General features: G+C 54.6%; 10 protein-coding genes across 10 annotated transcripts; 5 read left to right on the top strand and 5 right to left on the bottom strand.

Moving 5' to 3' along the window:
- Window positions 1-579: 579 nt before the first annotated feature.
- On the top strand, window positions 580-2,158 carry M421DRAFT_74461 (uncharacterized protein; the record flags this gene model as incomplete). The annotated part of the gene is made up of 3 exons (XM_033597044.1): window positions 580-809; window positions 856-1,456; window positions 1,511-2,158. 3 exons carry the CDS (start codon window positions 580-582, stop codon window positions 2,156-2,158), a joined length of 1,479 nt encoding a protein of 492 aa, XP_033444062.1.
- A 419-nt stretch (window positions 2,159-2,577) lies between these two features.
- On the top strand, window positions 2,578-3,531 carry M421DRAFT_306262 (uncharacterized protein). Its single transcript, XM_033589157.1, has one exon. The coding sequence runs from the start codon at window positions 2,694-2,696 to the stop codon at window positions 3,471-3,473; it is 780 nt and encodes a 259-aa protein (XP_033444061.1). The 5' UTR covers window positions 2,578-2,693; the 3' UTR covers window positions 3,474-3,531.
- M421DRAFT_9417 (uncharacterized protein) lies at window positions 3,480-3,989 on the top strand (the record flags this gene model as incomplete). The annotated part of the gene is made up of 1 exon (XM_033598177.1): window positions 3,480-3,989. One exon carries the CDS (start codon window positions 3,480-3,482, stop codon window positions 3,987-3,989), a length of 510 nt encoding a protein of 169 aa, XP_033444060.1.
- A 224-nt stretch (window positions 3,990-4,213) lies between these two features.
- M421DRAFT_306280 (uncharacterized protein) lies at window positions 4,214-7,315 on the bottom strand. The gene is made up of 4 exons (XM_033589158.1): window positions 7,184-7,315; window positions 4,790-7,129; window positions 4,648-4,731; window positions 4,214-4,595 (listed from the first exon to the last, which is right to left on the bottom strand). Exons 1-4 carry the CDS (start codon window positions 7,226-7,228, stop codon window positions 4,377-4,379), a joined length of 2,688 nt encoding a protein of 895 aa, XP_033444059.1. The 5' UTR covers window positions 7,229-7,315; the 3' UTR covers window positions 4,214-4,376.
- Window positions 7,316-7,687: 372 nt separating this feature from the next.
- M421DRAFT_425506 (uncharacterized protein) lies at window positions 7,688-8,288 on the bottom strand. Its single transcript, XM_033594095.1, has 2 exons — window positions 8,148-8,288; window positions 7,688-8,095 (listed from the first exon to the last, which is right to left on the bottom strand). The coding sequence occupies exons 1-2, from the start codon at window positions 8,266-8,268 to the stop codon at window positions 7,971-7,973; spliced, it is 246 nt and encodes an 81-aa protein (XP_033444058.1). The 5' UTR covers window positions 8,269-8,288; the 3' UTR covers window positions 7,688-7,970.
- Window positions 8,289-8,779: 491 nt separating this feature from the next.
- M421DRAFT_74486 (uncharacterized protein) lies at window positions 8,780-9,943 on the top strand (the record flags this gene model as incomplete). The annotated part of the gene is made up of 1 exon (XM_033597048.1): window positions 8,780-9,943. The coding sequence occupies one exon, from the start codon at window positions 8,780-8,782 to the stop codon at window positions 9,941-9,943; it is 1,164 nt and encodes a 387-aa protein (XP_033444057.1).
- A 406-nt stretch (window positions 9,944-10,349) lies between these two features.
- Window positions 10,350-12,003, bottom strand: M421DRAFT_306180 (aldehyde reductase). Its single transcript, XM_033589156.1, has 2 exons — window positions 11,589-12,003; window positions 10,350-11,519 (listed from the first exon to the last, which is right to left on the bottom strand). The coding sequence occupies exons 1-2, from the start codon at window positions 11,845-11,847 to the stop codon at window positions 10,756-10,758; spliced, it is 1,023 nt and encodes a 340-aa protein (XP_033444056.1). The 5' UTR covers window positions 11,848-12,003; the 3' UTR covers window positions 10,350-10,755.
- A 770-nt stretch (window positions 12,004-12,773) lies between these two features.
- M421DRAFT_74366 (ARM repeat-containing protein) lies at window positions 12,774-16,452 on the bottom strand (the record flags this gene model as incomplete). Its single annotated transcript, XM_033597033.1, has 4 exons — window positions 12,774-15,120; window positions 15,255-15,685; window positions 16,002-16,022; window positions 16,192-16,452. 4 exons carry the CDS (start codon window positions 16,450-16,452, stop codon window positions 12,774-12,776), a joined length of 3,060 nt encoding a protein of 1,019 aa, XP_033444055.1.
- A 2,337-nt stretch (window positions 16,453-18,789) lies between these two features.
- M421DRAFT_74548 (Zn-dependent exopeptidase) lies at window positions 18,790-20,371 on the bottom strand (the record flags this gene model as incomplete). Its single annotated transcript, XM_033597056.1, has 2 exons — window positions 18,790-20,199; window positions 20,252-20,371. 2 exons carry the CDS (start codon window positions 20,369-20,371, stop codon window positions 18,790-18,792), a joined length of 1,530 nt encoding a protein of 509 aa, XP_033444054.1.
- Window positions 20,372-23,380: 3,009 nt separating this feature from the next.
- Window positions 23,381-24,029, top strand: M421DRAFT_405145 (uncharacterized protein; the record flags this gene model as incomplete). Its single annotated transcript, XM_033590287.1, has 1 exon — window positions 23,381-24,029. A coding segment is annotated over exon 1 (570 nt), but the record flags the coding sequence as incomplete, so codon positions are not given.
- Window positions 24,030-24,203: the final 174 nt, after the last annotated feature.

Below are 24,203 nucleotides of genomic sequence, written 5' to 3'. Positions count from 1 at the left end.
TTGTGCCTGAACGTGCAGATCATGTACGCGCGTTTCCAAGCGCGCGCGAGGATCCTTGCCATGCCTCACTTCGATTTTCTGTCATTGGCCATGTCTTTCTCGCTTTTCTCGCGTTTCGCAATCCCAAGAACTGGGGGCTGAAAAGTGCTGCACTGGGATATTCGATGGCGATTGCGTGCCGATTGGTGACTTGTCGATCTCAGCCTTGCGCCACACTCTCCTTTTTTGTGCATATGAAGCGCCAATGTCTCTGCACAGGTCGCACGTGGGGAGTCATATTGGATCCACTTGCATTCAGCTGGCATATTTGTGGTACGCTCCGGCGTGAAAGCTGAAAATGGTGGACTGGCCCTCCTAGCGAGGTGTGTCAGGAAGCGACGACATGGAAAATTGCCTCCGAGGCAATCTCCCATGTCGTCGCTTCAGCCTTCATGAGCGTGCATTAGCGCGGAGTGAGAGGGCGCAGGAGAATGCTTCAACCGAATAGCAGGAATTAAAGAGTCTGTGCACGATTGAACGACCTTTGGTATTAGTGCAGCTCTCAGATCTTGATGTTGAAGCGTGAACTGCAAAGCAGACATGGCCGCATTTCGAAGCTTGACAGCAGATCGCCAAACTTTCGAGCCCTTCAAGCTCGCAGCTCGGACTAGGAGTGCTAGATCGATCGATGAAAAGAGCAAGTCTGCCAGTACCGAGCTGCCGCTACATCTGTTTGAGTGGTCACAAAGCAATCAAGATGGAGTTGAGGTCAAGAACGTCCGGTCCGTAACTGACCTGGAAGCTCGGGACGTGCCTACCGTCCGAGTGGTGTGGGTATGGTTGCGATAATGCATTAAACAGCACTAATCTTCGCAGGTTTGCTCCAAGAGATGCTCCAGCTCCAGAGACAGCAGATGGGCTGATGAGACTCTTCGAAAACTTCAAGATACCTAGTGCTTTCATTGCCGAAAGTATACAGAACATCTCCCAGTCTTTTGCGGCGCAGAAAGATATCGACGGTACAACGTACGTCTGGTTCCACTTTCTCTGCAAGACAGTGAATGTGGATGGCAATCGGATCATTCATCCGCAAGGAGATATACAGGATAGCAGTGAACTTGGTCAGGCGTATATCTCTGCACAAATGCAGAGCCAGGCCGACTTCAGCTGGCTGAAGCCCGGTTTCGTCCTGAAGGTGAAGAAGCAGCCAAGTTTGCCCAGAATGCCTAGTCGAACGAGAACGTCGAGTAGCGATGCGACGATGAATTCTGCATCAGTAGAGTCTTCAATCGAATTGTTCTGCTTCGGTGCACCTGAATCGCTGGGCAATCGTTTCCAGAAACTCGCAGGGTTTGCCATTTGCGACGATCTGGTTCAGGACCCGTACATTCTGCTGGAGGTTGTACTCGAGGAAATGTACAAAATTCTTGATCGTATTGGATGGGATATTTCCCACGTCTTTGGTGAGATCGAGACAGTAAGTTCAGGCTGGAGAGTCCTGGTTCGCTGCTCGTATCTAACACTGCAATAGAAAACTCTGAAGCTGGCTACGACTCCCGGGAAAGTCGATCAGCTGCCTCGAGACCATTTCACCGGTCTTCATAACCTCGCCAAACACGTCACTTACCTGCGTGAGAACTGCGACTCGGCTCTTGCAACGCTTTCGGGGCTGCGCCATCACCATTCAGCTGCGATTGGCGACCGCCCCGAGCCTGCTCAGGAATTTACACGACAGGCACTTGAGTATCGCAAAACACTCTTCCAATCCACACAGCGGCGGCTGGCGAGCCTGGATAAGCGTATGGCGAATGTCATCCAGCTCTCCTTCCATCTTGTCACCGTTGGCGACAGTCGCATCATGATGTCCGAGAACCAGAGCATGAAGACCATCGCAGTCATGACGCTGATCTTCATGCCTCTCAGTACTGTCGCTGGCATCTTTGGAACGCAATTCATGAAGCTAGATGAAGAAGAGCCATGGCATATACGCGTGTCGCAAGACTTCTGGCTGTTGTGGGTCATCGCGATGCCTTTGACCGTTCTCGTAGTCATCATATGGCGTGTCTGGTACTACGACGCGAGAGGCCGTTTGATTGGCGAGTTGCCGCCGCGAGGTAAGGATGAGCGTGGGTGGTTGGGATGGAAGACGGTTGCTTTTCTCGGAAAGGGGGAGACTTAGACAGTCACTAACTAGTAGCGACTGTGGCCTCGACTTGAACACTACAATTTTATTCTGAATTCGTGCGCGATAATCATCGCAACCTTTTCGATAGACTGCCTGGGTCTGTTTCAAGAAAGTTGATGGACATCACTGCCGAAATCCAGCTGCGCAAAGCCCACTTCTCTAGAGTCTACACGATTGGCAGAGGACGACAATTCCTTCTAGTATCGGAGAGTCAACCTTGAACGTAGCCATTCTGGCTGCTCTAACGGTTTATTGAAGTTCAGGTCGAAGGCCATGTATGCGTAATGGGTACCAAGTACTTTCAGGCAGGCGAGCAGGGGGCGCCTGCTCTGTAGATCACCAAGCCACAGAAAGCGCAACACTAGACGACGCAGCAAGCACAGGGACAAGCTCGCAACTTACATTGAATCCATCTCGTTCATCTCAACTCATCCTCACGCAAAACAATACATTCTTACATTCGTTGTCGTACACAGACCGACTGACGCTCATCGTCAGTACGCCATTGACTCTGTAGGCCAACTTTGATATGTCACAACCGCATAGCTCAGTCATTCCAGAGCCTCAGAATGATCTTCTTTCAAGCCCTGCGGAGCTACCCGCGGCAACGCCACAAGGTCCCCTTCATCAAACAGATGCGCGACCTCCTTCAGCCGAACCCAACAGATTGATTGCCTTGCCTGGAGCATTGCGCTTTAGCCCGCCAAACGGGGAACCCTTCACAATCACACGGATCTGTGCCCACCTCGCGTACCCCATTCCTGCACAGTTGATGGGCAACACGCCCTGGACTACAGAATCATTAGTCCACTCCATTAATGCGGGCGAAATTGTCCCTATTTTCGCCTCGCGAGCTAATGGAATCCGACGCTCGTGTCCCTTTCCAGACGACATGGTAGTCCTGCTACCCCCCTCGGCGCTTTCGCAACAGGCACCCCCTCAGCCGCAGGTATTCTTGAGGCCACGAGTATCCGTCACATCTTTTCCTCTACGACCGATCGAATCCCCAATAACATCATCGGCACCGGACAACAGACCAACACCAGGACCGGCCATGAACTCTCCATCTCACATCCCACTTCTCCAAGACATTCGCGCCAATCTGGAGCGCCGCTCCCTTCCACCCGCACCTGAAGATTTAGCCACAGTCAGAGCCAGGGTCAGTGCCATGCATCGCCAGGTACTACGACAAAATCCATTTCTACCCTACAATGACATATCGCAGGAGGAACGCGCCCTTCTCTCGCCCCCCAGCCGCCCGCGCGAAGAAGACGACACCTCCCCGCCATGGCCACGCACGCTTTTCTAGTCGCAAATGCGCGCCCGGCGCCACCACGCAGCCAACGAAGCCGCTCGTGCCGCGCTCGAGCCTGAGCCTCTGCATTACTGCCGTCCGCGCCGCGGCGACACGAACACAAACCCCGACTACACCGACGTGCGCGACGAGACGAGTCCGCTGTGGCTCGCGCCGCCTGGCTGCATGGGTCTGCCCGCGACGACCCCGACGCTGCAGAATCTGTCGCACGCCCATCTGCTCTCCCTTCGGGCGGGGCGCGCGCTGGCGGGTCTGGTCGTGAGGGATATCGATACCGAGGTGGCGAGGCGGGTGATGCTGCAGCCGCAGATGTGGCCGGGGGTTTGGGAGCTGATGGCGCGGTCGGTGGTGTTGGAGTCGATGGGGCTTGAGCGTGCGGAGGTCGGCTTAGAAGATGGGGAGAGCAGTGATGCGAGGGATTCCCCGCTCCAGAGAGTAGCTATGGGATCGGCTGAGCCGTCAGCACGGACACTTGCGACGGCTACAAGGTGGTTGAGGAACGAAGAGTAGACGGACGAAGAGTAGACGGTAGGGGGGAGAGTGGCGCCAAGGAGACGTCTTAAAGGCGCCATTGCGCTCACTCAGCGAGACTTGATACAGGGCAGAGGAATTGGTGGGGAATGCATATGCAAGCTATCCATCTACACATGCCACCCGTTCCAACTCAGCTCCAAGCCAAGCGCAAGTCAAGCCCCCCCCTAGTCCGGGCCACAAAGCGCCTCGCTACATGCAAATGCCGACAGGGTATAATGACAAAGTAAAACATTCAGTCTCGGCTTCAGCTCCTAATGCCCTAACACGCTTTCGGCCCGAACAGCGTGCGTGTAATAAACAGGGAGAGCGGGAACATGGATCGCGCGGGGTCGAGAGGGTGCTACCGTCGGCCCTTTGAGGTCATTAGCACACGCGGATGTTGATGGACTGGAAGACGTGGCTCACCAGGCTACTTGATCCGCCCACAGCGATGCGTTGCTTGCCCAGCCAGCTCTTGGGCGCCTCGCTGCGGCGTTGCAGAACGACAGTGTTGCTCTGGAGACGCATGGTCATGTCGTACCAGGCGGAGGTGACGAGTTTGTTTTCGCGGCGCAGGTTCTCGACCTCCTGCTGGAGTTCAACCTGTGTCGGATCAGTGATGCAGAACGCTGATGTTTCGTTGTGTTCTACTCACCGAGCCCTTCTCCGCCGTCTCCTTCTTCGCTGATGCCAGCTGCTCCCGCAAAATATTGTTGGCGGCCATCTGCTCTTGGAGATCCTGTCGCGATCATTAGCAGGTGGTCCTGCGGGTGCACGCTAAGGGAAGAGAGAGAAACAATGCCGGAATCGATGATACTTCTTCGCCGCCAGGCGAGGGACAAACTTGCCGCCTGATCAAAGCCGTTGGTTGAGATAAACTCGGTGCTGGCTCGGGCAGCTGCGGGTCTCTTCTTCGGCGAGGTCATGTGCGTGACGCGCCCCCATGCAGTTTGTCCCGTGCCGGTCGTCGAAGTCGATAGCTCGGATAGCGACTTGTTCTTCTCCGAGTGAAGCCTATCTGGTGATACTGGTGAAATAAGTGTAGCGGCAGAGTATGACGGATCGAGGCGTTGCCGTGTCTTCATCGTTGATACCGCTACGTCAAAAGCGGATGAGGGTGATTTGGTGCGGGAGTGTTGGCTGATGCTTACTTTCTTCGCTTTGTCGAGCGCTGCCTCTGACGAGAGTACTGTTTCTGCGATCTCCGAGGATGTTGTGTCCAGCACGTTCGGTTGCGTCTCTGCTGGCGCGCTGATCACAGATTGTACCTGAGTGCGTATCTGCTGTAGAGTCTCTGCCCTCTTCAGCTCGAGCAGCTCCGGTGACAGTGTCTCGCGGTCGAGTAAGGCAGTGCGCAGAAGGCTCGCTTTCTCTTCGTTGGCGAGCTCCAGATCTCGAAGCTTCTGGTTCGTCCGTTGCTGAAACGCCAGCAGACGCTCGTGCTCAGCAGAGACAACCTTCGCTTTAGCTTCGTCGTCGAGCTCGGATCTGTTGTTGAGCTCGTTTCTGAGCTCAGCCATCTGCAGGTCCTTCTCTCGCAGCCTTCGGTGGAGCTCCTCCAATTCCTGCTCGGCCATCTGGAGTTTCTCGCTCTGCTCAAAGAAAGGTTTCTGGCTTTCCTCGTCTTTCTCTACCATCATATCGGACCGCAGTCCTAGATTTTCCGTCATCTGCTTGAGTGTCTCGGCCTCCAGACTCTTCAAGCGCGCGTTGAGGATGTCGACCTTCTGTTGCAATGCTATCGTATCAGCAGTCACCCGTGCCTCAGTCGCTCGTGAGGTGTCGAGCTCTGGGACAGCCTCGTCTTGCTCAAGCTCTTCTTCTAGACTGCCACCGCGGTCGGTGTGATTCGAGGACTCCAGATCCCGTATCTTGTCTTCGAGATCGTTCTTGGCGTCTTCGGCTCTGTACTGGAGCTCTCGTGTCTGCTCCAGCTGCTTCATGAGCAAAAGGTTCTCGTGCTCGATCCTTGTTCGCTTGCCCTTCTCCTCGAAGATGGCCTGTTCGCAGTTGACGAGTGTCGAACTGTTCTCCTTGTTGACTTTCTCCAGTGCCTCGCATCGCTCCTCAATAGCCTCCAGCTGCTGTAGTCGTTCACGCGCTTGCTGGTAGTCCTCACGCAGCTGTTCCAAGTTCTTTGTCTCTTTGGTGAGCGTCTCAATCTTCTTCTTGAGGTTCTCGTTTGCCTTTGATCGCTGACTGAGCTCGTCGCGCTCCGCTTTGAGGACCTGCAGCTGGTCTCGTAAGTCCTGTTTCGAACCTTCCTCGCTTTGGAACCGTTCTAGTCGTCTATTCTGGCTTTCGAGAATGTCTCTGGCATGTGCCAAGTCCGTCTCGAGCTGGTCGATGTACTGTCGATCTCGCGCTAGATCGTTTCGTAGCTGCTCGACGTCGTCTGAGTTCCCGGGCTTTGCTGCGCGATTGTCCAAATGAACAGTGGCTTCGGCCAGGTCTTCCTCGAGCTGCAGAATCCGGTTACGTGAGGTTTCCAGTTCCTGCTTCAGTTTCCCAACATGCTGCCTCAGAGCGTGTCTATCCTTGTTCGCTTCGACTAGTTGGGCTTCTTGCTCCAAGTCCGAGTCTCTTCCAAGCGTGCTCGCGGGGCCAGATACGGCTCGTGTGGGCGTCCGGTATCCTGACAGATTAGGCTCGACCGTCAGCTCCGAGTCCACGCCCAGGTCTGACATTCTCATATCCAAGGCCTGCATCTCCTGAATGGCGCCTGCAATTTGCTCCGCCGTCTTTGTGCCCAGCTGAGCCATGACTTGCAGCATACGCTGGTTGCTCTTTGGGGAGAAGCAGGCAGCGAGAAGGACAGCCATGGTCAACTTTGCCGTGAGCATCGTCGACCCTTCTCTTGCGCCTGACTTCAGATCGGGGATCATGCGTTTTGTGAGGACGGGTAGTTGCTCGCATTCCTCGCGTATGTACGTCGACACAGCACGCTCAATGTGCTTGAGGTTCTGCCATCTTGGTATCCAGTTGTTGCTTTGCCGGCGATCGTTGCCCTCTTCGAATATGGGAAGGGACTCGCTGAAGTACTCGCTATCAATGTCGTTGAGAATCTGCCAGAGAATCTGGCCGTCCTCCAGTTGGTTCCATGTGTTGACCCGGCCAGGCAGATCAAAGGTGTTGACCTGTCGCGATTATGTCAGCCTGGGAGAGAGTACGAGGAGCGGTGCAGCGTGTACCCAGTCGAGCAGAGCTCGGAGGAGCTCGGGCTTGAAGTCGTCCATGGTGAGTTGAAGGGGCTCACCACCCGCAGGTGCGCGTTCGTATGCTGTTCCGTGGTTCCAAGTAGGGCGGGCACAAACTAGGCATCATGTGTGGGCGGGCGATTCATGCAAAAGTGGTGGGCGCCGTTGTGTTTACGCGTTGGTGATCGATAGGCGGTGGGCGTGGGCTGTTGCGCTAAATTGATCGTCGCCCGCCGCGGAGGTGCACGTCGATGTTGCGCTGGCTGAGACAGAGCGAGGGAAAGGGTCGAATGCACAGGCCGCAAGGTGTCAAATTGGGCACATAAGGATGCAATCGAGCTGAGACAGCGACCAGTGTTGTGACGTGAAAGGTCGAATGTTTCCTAATCTGGTGGGGGACGGGTGAGCGCCTGCCGCTGCAGGGTCCACTAAGGACTGCCTCTAAATCGAACAGCGAGGTAGACACTGAATCTCGCCTCTTACCAAGCAGATGGCGCGTGCGCGCTCTGAGATAAATCGTTATATTAGACTAAATCGAGGGCAGTTACATATGCCGCATCGATCTACTCATGTAGTGCAAATGGAGTGCTCTTTGGCATCAAGAGCGAGCCAGAGAAGTGCAAACAAATCAGATTGCTACGAGGTATCCAAGCCGTGTCCTTTCCATACTCCAATCTAAACTCCGTAATCCAATAGTGAATTTCGTGCCCCATATAGTCGTGTTCCGGGAGGAAGTGTATACAATAAAGTCAAGATGATCATCATGCGTCTTCCGAGCGGGCTACTCCTCGCCCTGTGTTGTGACGATGCCGTCGTCCTCAATCTCGACCTTGTATTGTTCGCCCATCGTGGTAACAAATTCCAGGGCAGACGCAGGTGCCTGGGCTGCGAAGCCCTTGATGATGTCTGACCATGCGTCAGTTGGCTGACCTCGGCAGCATTGCGTATCACGACCTACTGTACTCGTGCGTGATGACACCCTTGGCCTTGCGGATGCTCTCCTTGGCCTCCTCCACGATATAGTCTGGCGTCTCGTTGGGGAAGCTAACAATGACAGATCTCTGGGGAGCGGCGGCCATGGTGGTAGCGGCGAACAGGGTGGTCAGGACGGACAGGGTAGCGAAGCGCATTTCGAGGGTTTGGTAGAGGTCTACTGGAAGCGTGCGATTAAAGCCTTTATCAGGTTGGTTTTGGTGCTGTGCTGTGTTTGCGGAGTTGCATATGGTTAAGGAAGGTGGAAGCCTGGGGGCATTACGGAAAGAGCAAGCCTCAGGCGTGCGTCACTGCGCCTTCCCCGGTCGACGCCGTTGGTGAGTGCCGCGATCCCTTCCAATCACCATCGAGCTTGGCATCCCACACATCTTCTCTGCGGTCACGCCTGAGCGAAGCTGGAGCCGTCCACTTCAGCCTCATACTGTCGCACGCAGTCCTTTGTACCTGCATGTCTGTCGCCAATTTTAGCGTCAACAAGGAGGTGTGAGCATTACCGCCATCTCAACAAGATTTCTGTATATAATTTTACAGCCTTGGAGGTTTGACATGCCTGCTGCGAATCTCAGACAAGTCCGATAACTGGTACTGGCTTAACCAATGCCCATCAGGCGAAAACACACAAAGTCACGCCTTGGGTGCAGCCAGTGCAGGAAGAGACGGGTGAAGTGCGACGAAAAGGTCCCACAATGCTCGCCTTGTTTTCAGCGTGGTGAGAGCTGTGTCTACTTGAGGTTTCCGACCAGATCAACCACGGTACCAGCACCGAGGACAGCCATTTCGCCAGTCACATCGACCTCGCCATCAGATGTAGATACGAGTCAAGATTCTCCGGCTCTCAACACCACCTTCCCGGGCAACGTGGAGGATGCACTATGGAGTCCAGACCGAGTCCGTGAGCTCGAGCTTTTGCATCACTGGTGCTTGAGAACCTCCAAAGACTTCACGCCAGACTTGGTGGACTTATTCCAGGACTACCTCGTCAAGGTAGCCCTCAAGAATCCGCATCTTATGAACGCTCTCCTTGCGCTCTCATCGTTCCACATCGCCTGCGAGACGAACGACCCTGCCATATCGCGCGACTTTACAAGTACAGGCATGAGATATCACACCAGGGCTGTTGCGGGCCTGCGAGCTGTTCTCGGCTCGCTCTCGCCCGAGAACTGCGATCCTGTGTTTGCAAGTTCGACCTTCATCATGGTGTGCGTTATGGTCTCGCCCTTCCTTCCTGTTGGGCATAATCGAACTTTCAATTTCACCGCTGAAGCCATATTACCGCTGGCAGACATACTACGCGGTCTTGGCCTAGTTATTGAGACTTCACAACGGAAGGTGCAGCAGGGCCCCCTCAGCGGCATCTTCAATGTGTCATGGCCGAGTCTTCCCCACGCAACGGTCTCACCTATTCTCGAAGACCTGCGCAAATTTAACGCAAGCAAGTCAAATTCAGCCACCGCACCCGTATTCGAGCATGCCATTCAGGCTCTCCAGAAGAAGATACTCGACAACACTGCAGTCTTTCCATGGATCGCACTCGCAGGGCTGGAGTTCATCGAGCATCTGAGGCTGCAGAACGCTGTTGCCATGGCCATATTCATGGTCTGGGGTGCGCTCATGCACATGGCAGACAACCAGTGGTGGGCGAGGTTCTCGGGAAAGAATCTGGTAAACGAAACCTCACTGATCATGACCTCGAAAGGCGAAGAGTTTATAGGCATCATCACATGGTGCCGGCGAGAGGTTGGCTTGAGTGAGCGGCCTTGATCTAATAACTTGCCGTAGAGGACGTCAATACACACAGTGCAGTGAGCACCGTCTCGACAGCATCTTCATCGACAGCAAGCTTCCTGCAGAGGTTTGTGAAATGACCTCATCCAGCGGCAACCTCAGAACGAGTACGAACACAATGACTGTCGTATGTCAAAGGTGGAGCTGCCGAGACTTCCAAAGTTTCGCAATCACATGCCTAACGGCACTGCGTGATTGCAGGGTAGTTGTTGGATCAGCTTAGTAGCCTCTGTCCGGAGCGAGCGGAGCCCGCAATGATCCAATCGCATGGTCAGCGCTGTGAACACGCTAACGCTCAACAACCCCAGGCAGCTTGGTTCCGTACAATACGCTGAACGGTCTTCGATGTCCAGTATGAAGTCGTTGCGTTGAGTGACTATTGCTCTGAACGAGTACGAGCCCTGGGATGGAAAGTCGAAGTCTGAGTAAGGCGGCGTGTGTGAAAGAGTCTGAGAGTCGTGATGACGCTAGGGGAGGGAGGCTTCCAGATTGTGCGTTACGTCGTGGGTAATGTCGAGGGTCTAGCGACGGTGACTCATCCCTCAGACTTCTTCTCCCGCGATGAAACCGCGAAGAACGTAGTGAAGTCAAGATAGAAGGCTGCGAGGAAGGCAAGGCATGAGAGCGATCCGGAGTCGCTGGAGCTGAGAGATGAGGCACAAATCCAGGTTGAGGGCAAGCCAAGTACTCTCGCAGCCTCTCAACTAGCGACAAGCCCCAGAAATGTAGGCACTCTTACCCGTCTCACAATTCTTTTCTTGCACAAATACAATGGCTCCCATCACACACTACTCCAGCCCCCTCGCATTCGCCCTAACACTCTCCTCCAACGGCGTATACTCATGTCCATACGCCTCCCTCAGCAAACCCTCAACCTCATCCCTCATCAAATTCGTAATCCGGTCCACCCCATCATCCTCAAAATCCTCAAAGCCGCGCTCCGGAAACTCCCCCCTCAGAATTTTGACAATCCGACTAATCGGCGCCGGCGCAACCAGACCCAAAAGTCTCCTGCCCTGCAACCCTGGGTGCGCCAAGGCAATGACGTGCAATTTCGCATCGTCCCGGACGTCGATGAAGTGCTCCGGCGCGCGGTTCAGTTTCTCATACTCGCCCGCGAAGAGCGACTTGACCCAGCTCGCTGTCGTTGGATACCCCTGGTGCTGCGGCTGCAGCACGGGACCCAGGTTGCCGTTAGGATTCACGCAGTTGACCACGATGCTCGCGCCGGACTCGGTCTTCCAAGCAGACATGGCACGCTCGACGGCGACTTTGGAGGCCGAGTATACTGTTGCGCCGCCCGCTGCTGCGCCTTTCGCGGCCACGGCGTCGACAGCTTCCTGGTTGAATGTGGATTCACACACGCTGAAGGCCACGTTGGGTTTCGGCTGCGTCACCGCGAAGGAAGAGGATGTGTACACGAACCGGGTGAGTCCCGCCGCGGCCGCGGTTTTCAGCGCGCTCAGCGCCATATTCACGCTTTGCGGGATCGCAATGCAGGGGTCGCCGGCGCCACTCATGTCATGCGCGACGTGAATGAATCCGCTCGCACCTACCCACCGTTAACATCTTTCTCCAGCCACGGCACCATATCTCATCCCAACCGTGAATTAGTATGCACCTTTAACGACCTCCACAAACGCATTGTCGGCAGCCAAGTCTGGGACGGAGACTAACTCGAACTTCCCCGCGCCGTGGCGGGCATCGAAGTAGTCTTTCAGCCACTGGTTTTTGCGTGCGTCGCGCGAGACGCCGCGGACTTTGAAACCCGCAGAGAGCGTCTGGTCGGCGACGTGCGAGCCGATGAAGCCGCTGCAGCCTGTGACTACCACAGTGCTGTTGTAAGGGAGGGCAGGGGAGGGGATGCCGGGGATTGTCATGATGCTGTTGTCGTTCTAGTGTGGAGGTTTCCCATAAAATAAGGCAGGAACATTTGAAAGGGTAATTGTAGGTTCTGATCATATTATATGTTCTTCCATTTTTGTCGGCGAAGGAAATGTAGTCGCGGTGTAGTCTCCGAGATGACGCAACGATTGGTAGACTATCCCGCCACCGGGTGCCCAGATTCGGCCGTCCGGTGGATGCCAGCCTAGAGCCTAAAGGGTTAACAAAGGCCGGTATCTTGGAGAGATGGTGTCGAGCCTACCGAGCAAATGCCTTGAACTCCCATGGGTGGAGTGAACTTGCACAGGGTTAGTGGTGGGACTTATGTCCGATTCTGCACCATACAGTCTTCTCATACTGAACTCTGGAAACCTGTTTGATAATTTCGATGCTTTCATTTTGGTGCCTGGCAGCACTGCTATCTATGGTCGGTGCGATACATCTTGAAGAACCCCTTCCAATGTAGTGGATAAAATGACCGCCGCCCTCATCGCAGCTAAGCTCGAGCCATGAACGTTTTGTGCGCAGAACGCTGAAGAATACAATCGTTGTAAAGCGAATCGGTGAGTGTAAAACAAGGGCAAGAAGGGGCAAGGGTTGTACAAAGCAAGGGAAAGAAACGAAAGCTCCGTGCAGCGCCTGATGATGCATCACAACCCAAGCTCCACAGATGCTGATGTCGCTGTACTATACAAAGCGATCTGTTGAGAGCGAGTGGTACGAATGAGGCTAGAGCGAAAGCTCTCAGCATGCCTAAGCAAGATCGAAGATTGAAAAGATCGCTGCTCGAGGACAGCCAGCGCCAACATCGTTGCAAGATTCGCGACGTTTGGGGAATAATGTTGCGTAGTGATGAGGCGTGAGTAATGCGTCGAGCGTGACCATAACTCATCAAATCGTAACGTCGTCAGGAAGCCTTCAGCTAGAAAAAGTTGCTTACACCAGCGGGCTGAGCAACACCGTACTGCTGGTAGACCGGGTTGTGTACAGAGTTGTTAAAGTGGTGGGGCACAGGGGGGTTGCTCAGGCGGTGGGGCTGACGATGAGGCTGAGGCGAAGCGATGTTGGCGCCGTAGTTGACAGAGGCAGTGTACATGGGAGGCTGGAATGGCGTGCCGGCTTCGGAAGTCTGGGCGCCGGAACCGGTACTCGGGGAGACGTGACCTGACGGAGCGCGACCAGTGAAGGCTGCAAGACGACCCTCACGCTCCGAGACCTTGGTCTGGATGCGGCGACCGTAAGGCGTCTGGCGAATCTGAGGCAGGATGGGGCGCATGGCGTCGATGAGGTGCATGCAGAGCTCAGATGGTGCGAACTCAAGAGCAGTCTGGATGACGTAGTTACCATAGGAGTCGCGCATGAGCCGCTCAAGCTGCTCAACGTCAAGCAGCTCCTCGATCATAGCAGCCTTGGTTGACATCTCGGCACAGCGGACGCACTTCTCGATGACGTTGGAACTGAACTTCTGCATAGAAAGCTCAGCAATCTTGCCCTTGAAGCCAAGACACAGCGGCGTTGTGAAGTTTGGGTCGTTCAAATCGAGTATGTACTGGACAACGTAGTTGCCGAAGGGGTCCTGGACAAGGTGGAAGCTGTGTGCGGTGATCTGGCGGACGAGGTCGACCTTCTGGAAGCCAGAAGCGTGATCAATGCAGCGCTGAAGGACACAGCACCCGTGACGGTGGGTGCCGACGACGATGCAGTGCTCGCCTACAGCATCGAATATGAACTGCGCCTCCGCAGACTTGAGGTGGTTGAGGCACTTCTGGATAACGTGGTTGCCGTTCAGGTCCTGGATGAGGTCGACAACCTGGCCGGACAACGCCTGGATGATGATCTCGGTCTGCTCCTCAGTAGAGATGAACTCGATCATCTTCTGCAGGGCGCGGGTACCATGCTGGTTCAGCGCGATGGATACCATGGCGGGGGCGGCGTTGCGGACAAGAGTGGTGCGCTGCTCGTCGTTGGTGAACTCCAGAAGCTTCTGGCAGAGGTAGTTGCCGAAAGGGTCGGTCATGAGCTCGACAACATGAGGAGCAGTCTCGTCAAAGATGATCTGAAGATATTCGGTGTTGCGCTCCTCGAGCTTCTTCTGCAAGAAGCGGCAGCCATGCTGATCCTTGCACAAGCTATAGATCTCGTGACGAGGCATGGTCTTCAGGTCGTAGTTCATGAAGCGATTGGCGTCATTCTGCATGCGGCGGCTCTGAATGACGCGAGCTTGGCTGTCTTGGACACGACCGTTGGGTCCGTAAGAAGCGTAGGGGTTGTAGTACTGGCCAGCAGCAGGGTACATGCCGTTGGCTCCGTATGGAGGAGGGCCTCCGTATTGAGGGCCAAGGGACATGCCGTTCATGGCATTGTTGAGCATGTTCATGCCATAGCCATAGTACGGAGCATTGCCGGCAGTTGTAGACGAGTACTGCGGTATGGTCGGCGAGCCGACTGTGCTGCCGACGTTGCTGTTGACCGGAGCTGCGGAGGTGATGGCAGGACCGAACGGAGCAGCACTCGCATGCAGGCCGGACGAGATGGGGCGGTACTCCTGCTCCTTGAAGCCGGTCGACAACTCACGGCTGTGTCGATGGGAGACTGCGTGAGGAGGGATGCGACCGAGGTTGACATTGTGCTGGTTAAAGTGCTGCTCAGCGTGCGCATTGATGTTGCCGTTCGCACCAGTGCCATTGACTCCATTTCCGTTCTTCAGTGTGGGAACGTTGCTGGTGGAGAATGACTGAGTCAACTTCGGCATGCCGCTGTTGGGGCTAGCAAAGCTGGAGCGCTGGTTGTCGGACCGGAGAGGGCTGGTGAAGTTGAACTCGACGGACTGGCGGTTGTTCTTGGGAGTAGTCTGGCCATTGGCAGTGCCATTCTCATAGTCCTCAGCCTGCGAGTGCGAGCCTTTACGGAGCGTGTTAGCAGGAAGCGACTGTTGAGCCTGACGATGGGTACGGTAATGCGGCCAACCAGACTGGGGCTCCGGACCAGAGGATTGTGAAAGGGCTAAATCAAGCGCAGCGGAAGAGGCAGAGAGGCTCGTACCATTACCTGCGTCGCCACGACGGACAAGGATGGGGAACTTATCGTTCGTGTTACTCATCTGGAGATAGGCCTTGTGGTCTGGAGAGGCAGCCGGGTTGTGTTCCTTGTCCTCCTCGCCGAACAGATAGCCAGTGGTGTCGATATGACCCAGAACGGATGCAAGGTCTGGGAGGTTGTCACGGCCACGAAGGTCAAGACCAGTCACGGGCATCGACATGCGGTTGTTCCTGTAGCAGCTCAATCAGTTCGTGAACGTGTGTGTGGCTTCACGCATTGGAATGTGGGAATGTGGTTGTGGGGCTTGGTGGCACAAGCCCCACGTCACCAACGCAAAGGTAGCAAGTAAAAGAGGTTTCCTTACTTTCTGGAGGCTGGGCTCAGAGGAGTAAAATCGTCGTTATCGAAGTCATCATGCTCCTCATCGGAGTTGCGGCGAGTTCCAGGCACAGACTGGGAAGGCAGGCCGTTGTTGCTGAAGAACGAGGATGACGGAGGTGAGGTGACCTGCGAGTTGGCACGGCTGCCACGAGGAGTGATCCTGGTGGAGGGCTGTTGGATACTAGACATGCTGAAGCGGTTCGGTCGTGAGAAGGCGTTTGGGAACCCGTTGTCGCTGTACTCAGGCGGAGTTGTAGGCTGGCTTTGTGCGGGCTTGTTTAGACGGACTTCAGAAGACAGGCGATGAATCTCCTCTTCGCCACGTCGAGACTGCAGATCGATGAGCTCCATTTCAGCCTCAAAGCGTCTACGCTGTTCCTTCAAATATTCGTACTCAAGCTTCTTCTTTTCGAGCTAACAATCGGTCAGCACAGTCACGCGGTTGACTGGCGTGTGCTTCTGAGGCAACAATGTCACGAGCGTGATCGTGGAGGTAGGTAGAGAAATATGAAAGAGGAGATGGGTAAACGGGTAGATCTGAATCTCCGAGAGAAACAGGGAAATACAAGGGACAATGGTAGCAATACTGGGCGTTGTTGAAAGTGGGCGGAGAAGGACACGTAAAAAAGCGCGAGGTGATGTTTATCAAACAATCTTGGCAAACATGGGGAAATAGCGCAAATCAAGGTGAGAGACAATAGCTAGGTCGGAGTGAATGAGAGTTGCTTACCACTTGAAGCTTGTGATACGTCTGTTATCAGGGTCGTCAGCAATTGTTCCTTATTCACTTCGTATTGTCTGGTACCGAACAGAGCTCGGTCCCTAGTTGCACAACTTGCATATGCGAGCAAAAACTGGCACATGGCACATGTTCGCACAGCCATGCTCTAGTTCCACGGTGACAGGGATCCGCTACGTACCGCAGTTGTGAATTCCTGAGGCTCAGCAGCTTGCCTGCGCTGCTGGCCGATTGGCGACAATGGCGTGTTCAGTGTCGGTATGTTGTTCGTAGTGAAGCGTCGGTGCAGCTGGCCGCGCACATCGCCAGCATTGGAGGCAGCAGCCTGGGAGCCAAAGGTGCTGCGCAGCGGAGAAGTGAGGCCGAGAGCAGCAAACGATGACTGCTCCTCGCGAGGAGAGCGAAGGCCGCCACGGTCACCAAAGCCGGAAGAGAAGGCCATGTTCAACTAGAAATACACTGCACCATGGTCAGCATATTTGTCCCTCGCAGCTCGAGTGTGGGGTTGAGGGCGGTGAGGGAGGGGTGCTGCAGCTGCGCAATGCGCGCCTGCCCTCCGGACAGCGCACACAACAGCGTGGCCATGTGCAGACAGGGGCGCAACATACACGGTCAAGTTACTCGTACTCGTACACAGGGCCGGTGGCCTCGGTGGCCTTTGTTGTGCGGACGCGAACGGGGATTGTCGTCAACCAGCAGAAGTCGGTGGTGAGGGCTCAGTGGTATCCTAGAGGCACGGGGTGAGGCCTGATCTATGCGCCCGACCAGCCAAATCTGGATATGCGCAGCTTTGAGAAGGGACCGACAGAAGGGAGCGTCAAGATGTGACGCCTGTCAGTCCTCGAGTACGATACAAGCTGTCGTGAGTAGAGAAGAAGGAGCGACCTTCCTGCAGCGAAGTTCAGATGGCAGGCGTGGACCCTGGGCTCTTTGGGAAGGCGCCATGCATACGCGCTACTGGCACTCGCGGGAATCCGCACACTGCTTCAGGGCGACCCGTGCCCTGACCTCGAGCGCTGCTTCGATCACGCTGATCTACATAAACATGCACTTGCTGTGATTTCTCCAGCTTTTCTCATTCTTCATCCCTTCCCAGCTGCGTTGGAGCTCAGCACCATCTTTCAGCCTTCTGCTAGCCACCGTGCCACTGTCAGTTCGCTGCGCCTCGGCCCATCATTAGGGAAACTTCTATTCCAAGCGACCCACTGGCTGCCCAATCTACTCGGTAACAGTAGTGCTCAAAGATGACAAGCAGCTTCCAGGCCTCTGGGCCCCTCCCAGGGATATTGAGCACCGCCAAATGACGGGCTTGCGGCGAGGCTCACACGTCATTCGGCAGCAGCTCCATATCCATCGTCACACAGTGCAGCCAATCACTCCGCGTTCATGACTGAAAAGCAGGGGAGTGGCAGCACTATTGTTCACTTCCACGGCGGGAGTGCGAGCAGCGAGGCGGCTTTGCTCGTTCTAAACGCCGACACATGCCGTCCACTACCGTGGGAGATACTTTAGCGATGGAGTACTCCCCTCTTGTTCAATTCATGATCCCCATCTCCAACGACTATAAGTGAGGGGCAAAGCGCAGAAACGCAGCTGTTATGCCCAGCATTGACGGCCGCTGCACTGTGCGCAACCGTTCTGGAAAAACCCCCGAAGTTCAAGCATGTTTGTTGATCCTTCTGATGAGTTGATCTCTAGCAAGCATCACTTTCCGGAAGCGGTGAACGGCCAAAACTAAGTGGGCTGGTCTCGTGATATCCCGACGCTCAGCAGACCAGCAACATTCCACCGACCTTCCTCAAGAAACGGTCACGATACTGTGCTTCTCCCGGTTCTTGGGCACACAGGGCAACAAAGTCCCATGGCCTGCTCTTGCGCAATCCACGGCTATCATGGCAGACGCGGTTAGGCTAGGAACAGCATCTGCAATTCCACACCGCTATCTCGAAACAGACCGCGCTAGGCCGCACCCGCCGTGTTTCAGGTCGAGGGGTTCAGCCATTCGCTTTCCTGTTTCCCCGCACTGCGAATCGGCTGCCGCCGTCTCAGCCCGCCCTCACTCCAGCGGAACAGCACCCGCCAGCACGAAAATTGATTCCGACGGCGCCAGCAGTACGCTCTCACGGAGATGAAAGGCCTGATATTGATTGGTGACAGTGACGCTGCGTCGGGACTGCGAGCCTGAGAAGCGCTGCACAGCATCTCCGCGTGTCGAAACGAGGTGTTTGAGCAAAATTCGAACTCGCCTCACGTCTCCTTCTGCAGTGTCCGGCGCCGCTGCGGAAATGCTTCGAGAAGGCTATCCGTCATCGGATGACCGCTGCAGGCGCCCGTCACCCATGACAGCGCATTGCGAACGCCCGCAACGTGCGCTGGCTGGCAAGCGAGCGAACGTGGCAAGTCTTGCTCAGAGCGCAAACCTTATTTCTGTATGTCAGTGCTGACTGTCAGTGCTGGCAAGGCGAACTCGAGGGGCATGCAAGGGCGAGATGTGACATTTTGTGGAGACGCCGTGTCATTGATCATGTCGTGATGGAAATGGGCCGTACGGTGGAAGTTCAAGTCAACGATGCACTGTGACCGAGACAGATGCCGTGCAAGACTAATGGATTTTACCAAGTTGAGTTCTAAGTGGGCTTCGATTCTTCGATTCTGCATTGTCAGAGACAGTTTGACGACAAGAAGGTGAGCAATGGTCAAGGTAGGTCACACAGCCAATGTGCTGCATGCATGCATGCATTATCATCTATACATTATCGTGAAGGCGTTTGCACGGCTTTTAGTACATCTTCAGCGAGCGCTTGACGCCAGCCACGGTCTTGCGGACCTCAGACACACTCCTCTTAGTAGTGGTGTTACCGACGGGTGTGCGAGCTGGGAAACCCTCCCACGAGGTGGCGTACTTAGCAACAGCGGCAGCAATACCGCGGACGTGCAACAACCAAGCCTCCTGGTTGAGGTTGTCGACAGTGTCGGCAGCCTGGTGGTAGTTCTGGTCGAGGATCTCGCCAGCAACACCACCCCAAATCTTCTGCTCCTCTTCAGTCTTGACCTCGTCAGCACCAGTGGTGGTTCCTCCGGCAGGGATATTGGCATCGAGGAACGGACCGTAGTCTGAGCGGCCGTTGAACTCAGTGGCGTTGGAGGGAACGCCAACGCGGACGAAGTACTTCTCGAAGAACTCCTCGATATCTCCGCTACCATCAGGTCCAGTGAGGCCATAAGCGCTGCCGTCACCGTCGTAGATCTGGTGAACATAGTTGGGCGAGGCAATCATGTCGAAGTTGAGGTAGGCACGGATCTTGAGGGACTCTTCAGAAGTGAGGCTCTCGACGAAGTAGGTCGATCCAAGAAGACCAGACTCCTCTCCAGACCAGAAGCCGAAGGTGACAGCGTTGTTGACGTTGTACTTAGCAAGTGCCTTGGCAACGTTGAGGATACCAACGGTGCCACTGCCATCGTCGTTGATTCCAGGTCCAGCGCCGACAGAGTCAGTATGAGCACCCAGAGCGAGCTGGTTGTTCTTGTCGCCACACTTGCTAGTCGCCAAGACGTTGTTGGTGGTGATGATCTGGACATCAGTCAAGACGTCCAAAGAGGCGGTCACGTTGGCACCGCCCTGGATTTGGGAAACGTAGGCCTGACCGTCTGCCTGAGTGATGCCGACCGTTGCAACGTAGGGACCTTCCTCGCGAGGAGGGGGGCCGAGGGTGGCAGAAACGGTACCAGCAACGTTGTTGTATACAACAGCACCGACAGCGCCTGCACCACCGGCGAGAGCGGACTTCAAGCCGAAGTCGCAGCTACCACGCGAGATGAGAGCGATATTGCCGGCCAGAGTGGCCGGGTAATCAGATGCTTCACAACCCAAGTTGCTCACAACTACCAAAGGCGCAGTAACAAGGCCAGTAGTGGAGTTCGAGTACTCGAAGAGGGTGGCGTTGATGGCCTTACCTCCGATGGTGAAGGTGTTGATCGTGCCGTTCAACATGACATAGTTGGAGAACGGCTGAAGGGTGACATCGTAGTATGAGGTGGACTCGAGTTCCTTCTTCAGCCAGTTGACGGTGTCATTGTGAGCCTTGCCGCCCATAATCCTGTTACGGTCCGGGTAGCTGTAGGCAAAGTCCTGAAGTTGCTGAGCGCCCCTCAGCAGCTTCTTCGAGGTGATGTCGGCTTCCAGCTTCCTCTGCAAAATTGTCAGCTCAACTCAGTAGTGATGTGAAGCACTCATAGCTTACCGAAGCGACATCAGGCCTCTTCTTGCAGGGCTTGTCGTTGTGTCCATCTTGACGTTCCCTGAGTTCTGTGGTCGCCGACGCAGCAGCGGCGAGAACAGCGAGCGCAACTGTGACCTTCATATTGACAATGATCTTGTATCTCTAGCAACGAAGCTGTAAGAATAAAGCAGCGGCTGTGCCTCCGGACGACTGAGGAGCTCGTAAGCTTTATAATTCGCCATTACACCATACGCCCTGACGTGCCTGCGTAACCCTGCTCCCGCGCATTGCCAACCTCCACCCGTTACACAGGAAACCGCAGACCTGTTTCCAGCATCCAGGTCCGCTACAATCACCTGCAATCGCCTGCAGTCGCACCCACCTCGCCGCTTGCCAAGCATCTCATTATCACTCAACTCTTATCATTCGCCAGAGTCTCCACTCTCCAGGCTTGATCAAGAAGCTGGTGAGCACAAGCCCCGCCAATGCCTGCTTCGTTGCGACAGGCTTTCTGGGCAACGGCTGGGCATGCGCGATAGTGGCGTGGGATTGCGAGCGTTGCGAAAGACTCATATGTGCGATTGGAAGGAATCTGCTCGCGGAGAGAGGAGAGAGGAGGTTGCCAAGGAGGCCGGATGAGCACCGTTCGGGAAGGTGCGATGTGGAGCGCTGCAAGAACGCGGCTCTTCGGCCGTTGGAAGGCGATTGTGTGTCGCACCGCCATCGATACCGGTATCAGCGGCGCTCACAACGACCGTTCATTCCATCTTTTCCATCCAGGAACTAATATGTGGTTCCATACTGCGTGTGGTTTCAATGCTCAGGCCATCGATGTCGTGCTCGTTACTGCCGCATGTCACTCGCCGCAGGCACGGCAGACTCAATGGAGGAGCGCTGGTTGCGTAAGCGAGAGCCCATCTCTCAGTATAATTGGAAAGCGTACCACTACGTTTGCGAACGTTCAGAACATCCGACGAAGCGCTCGAGGAAAGATGATCAATGAGATGAAGAAACGACGAGGCTGAAAAGCGACCAACCTGCCTCGTGGGAAAGGACTGCCTATATAACGCGGAGCACCTTGTTGTCCTCTCCTCTCCGGAGTCAGTTCCTTCATGCGGCAGGCCCAGGCAGGGTACGTACGATGTCTGGGCAGTTTCTTGTCGTGCCCTTACAGGCTCCGGACGATATTATGCTCTCGACATGTAAGCTCAATATTCTGAGACGTTGTCTTCGCAATGGTCCACAGTCATTACCTAGCATTTCTGCCAGCCACGCATCTAGTATGAAACAGCTTGGGAAAATGAACCTGGACTATTCCGTTGCAACAAACGAACTCGGGTGTGAGACATAACGGCGGTAATGAGCTGGTTAAAGGGTCTCTTGATGGATGGCACATCGATTTTTCACCGGCGCTCGCCTGCAATACGGCTCATAACCTCTCTCGCAAATCCACCAACTCAAGTCTACACCATACAACTCAACCACTCACATGGCTAGCAGTGACCTGCCTTCAGGAGAAGATTACATCGCCACCCATGTACACGAAAGCGACACCTGCAGCATCTACTTCTCGCCATTCGACGACGAGCATCTTCTGGCTAGCCTGTCAGGGACACATGGCTGCCACCACGTGTTTGGATCGGTCTGCATCAAACAGTGGCTGTCAGGGCGGGCGTGAATCAGCAAATAAGTGCCCAATTTGCCGTACCCACCTCTTCTATTCGGGCAACGACTCAGATGATGACGGGGATGGTGGACATTTTGGCGATCATCCTGTGACAACACAAGTGGGCCAGGACAACCAGCAAGGTCAAAGGCGCCGACACAGCAACATCATCCTTAGAACTTTCGACATTTCTACAAGCGTAAACATTTCGTTCACGTTAACAAAGTTCATCATGGAGTCCTTTGCCTGAGATCTCATGTACAGTGATGATGATGACATCCGCGACAGCGTAGAATATGCGCTCCAGGATATGACAGAGGATATGAATATATCGGAGCAAAGACATCTCTCACTCCGTGAACTGTTGGGTATATATACCGCGACAATATATCCTTCTAACGATTGAATATGGAGACTGGGTCCGGCCCGGAGTATTCAGTGCTGTTCGAAGACTGGCACATGAAGAAAGCGCGGTCGCGGTATCTTCTTCTCTTCCTCGTCGAGGAAGATGAAGCTGAAGACTACAGCGAGCGGGAGTTCCTTTACTATAATTTCTCAGGTAAATAGACTTCCCTGGCGATGTCGAAGACCTGGCACATCCAGACTAGGCCTTTTGATACGCAGCACACCTCGTGAATCTGTTGGGACAGACTCCCGAACGCGAGCTCTACCCATTTCATGTATATCGTAATCTGTAAATACGCATGAGCACTTCATCTAATTTATTATCATTGCTGTCCTAGTCCTCAGTAGCGACATATGCGTAATTTAATGCCTAGAATGAGGCAGGTCGTCAAGAAGAGAAGTTTGTCAGAGAGAATTGCGGCGAATCTGGGTCCCTAGAATGGCTTAGGCCGGAGGGTGGCAGACCGAGAGCCCTAAGTGAACTGTCGATTGGGTCGACTGAGGGGAGCCTTGACTAGCTATGCAGATAGTCAAAAATGAATTAAAGCCGAAAAGAACAGCAGATATCAATGTGAGCTCGGCGAGTATGATTGAAGGCGATTTTTCAGGAGCTATGGCTAAACGAATACTACCGTGTGACTGAGGTTTGAGTGTGATATATGTCTCAGCATGAATGGAACGAATCTTGCACAGTGGTTTGTCCATCTAGATGTGCCGTGCAGAGATTTTACTCGAGAGACCCCTGGACTTGGTGGCTAATATTCGCGTTGGCGGTGAAGGCGACCCTGAAGTATAACTTACCAGAAACGCCGCAACGTCTCGAACGATACCCCAACAACACCTCATTCATCCGATTCTTTCGAATCACGCATCTATACATAAGAGACACTCACAACACATCCACAATGCCGGCGACAGTTATCCCCTCTCGAGAGCAGTTCCTCATGCAGGGCATCGAGCCCGACACCTGCGCCATCTGCCACGAAATCTTCAGGAACAGCCTTATGCACTACCCCGTGCGCTTCACGGCTCTGAACAGCTGCAGCCACGTCTTCAGCGCTGCTTGCCTGCAACGATGGCTCCTCAGTCATAACAATAACGCAAACAAGTGTCCGACCTGTCGCCGCCAACTGTATCGCAAAAAAACCATCAGTGACGATGGTGACAGTGAATTCGGCATGGACGAGCAACTTCGAGGCCTTCGATTTACAGGAGCACGGGAATGTCGGTATCGATCCGAGGAACGTAGTCTTTATTAGCCTCAGCAGCGACGAAGAAGACGAAGAGGTCGACGAGGTAGAAGAAAGTAGCCACAGCGAGAGACCTGGTCACGACGACAGCCCTGGCGAGGACGACGAGCACGTTCTCGCTGTAGACCGTGAGTATATCAACGCCGATGCAGAACAGCAGGTCGAAGAAGAACGGCACACATTGACCATCGAGGAAGGGGAAGAGTATCATGAAAGAATAATACTCGTGGACAGACTGCAGGATATCACGGATCCTTGGGACGCATCCAGCTTCATCCAATGCGTAGCATGGTTTCTGAGACTCCAGGTCGACAAGAGCGGTGCAGATATCACAGACCCAACGCTCATAGAGTGCATTCAGTACGCTTGTCGCGTCTTTCATTTTCCTGACGATGCGCTTTTCGAGGATGAGCTTTGGCATCGTTTCGCTCCGATCCTGAGAAGCATGTACCGCGTTGTCCAGGCGAACCACCGTCATGACCACGAGATAGGGTTCATGTTCGTGGGTCAGCTTCGTCTTGTTCTGGGATGGCAGCTCCAGGGCATTTTGGAGGTCGGAGGCAGAGGGTGGTCGTTCTATAGATGAGCCACAGCGGCAATGCTTCGAGGGGTTTTTGCATTATGGTGGGTGAGCAGTGGTGACGTGTAGATT

Source organism: Didymella exigua (genome assembly GCF_010094145.1).
Source record: "Didymella exigua CBS 183.55 unplaced genomic scaffold M421scaffold_46, whole genome shotgun sequence".
In the NCBI taxonomy this organism is placed as follows: domain Eukaryota; kingdom Fungi; phylum Ascomycota; class Dothideomycetes; order Pleosporales; family Didymellaceae; genus Didymella; species Didymella exigua.
The sequence above is the reverse complement of the archived record's forward strand: the minus strand, read 5'-3'. Positions and strand labels throughout refer to the sequence as shown.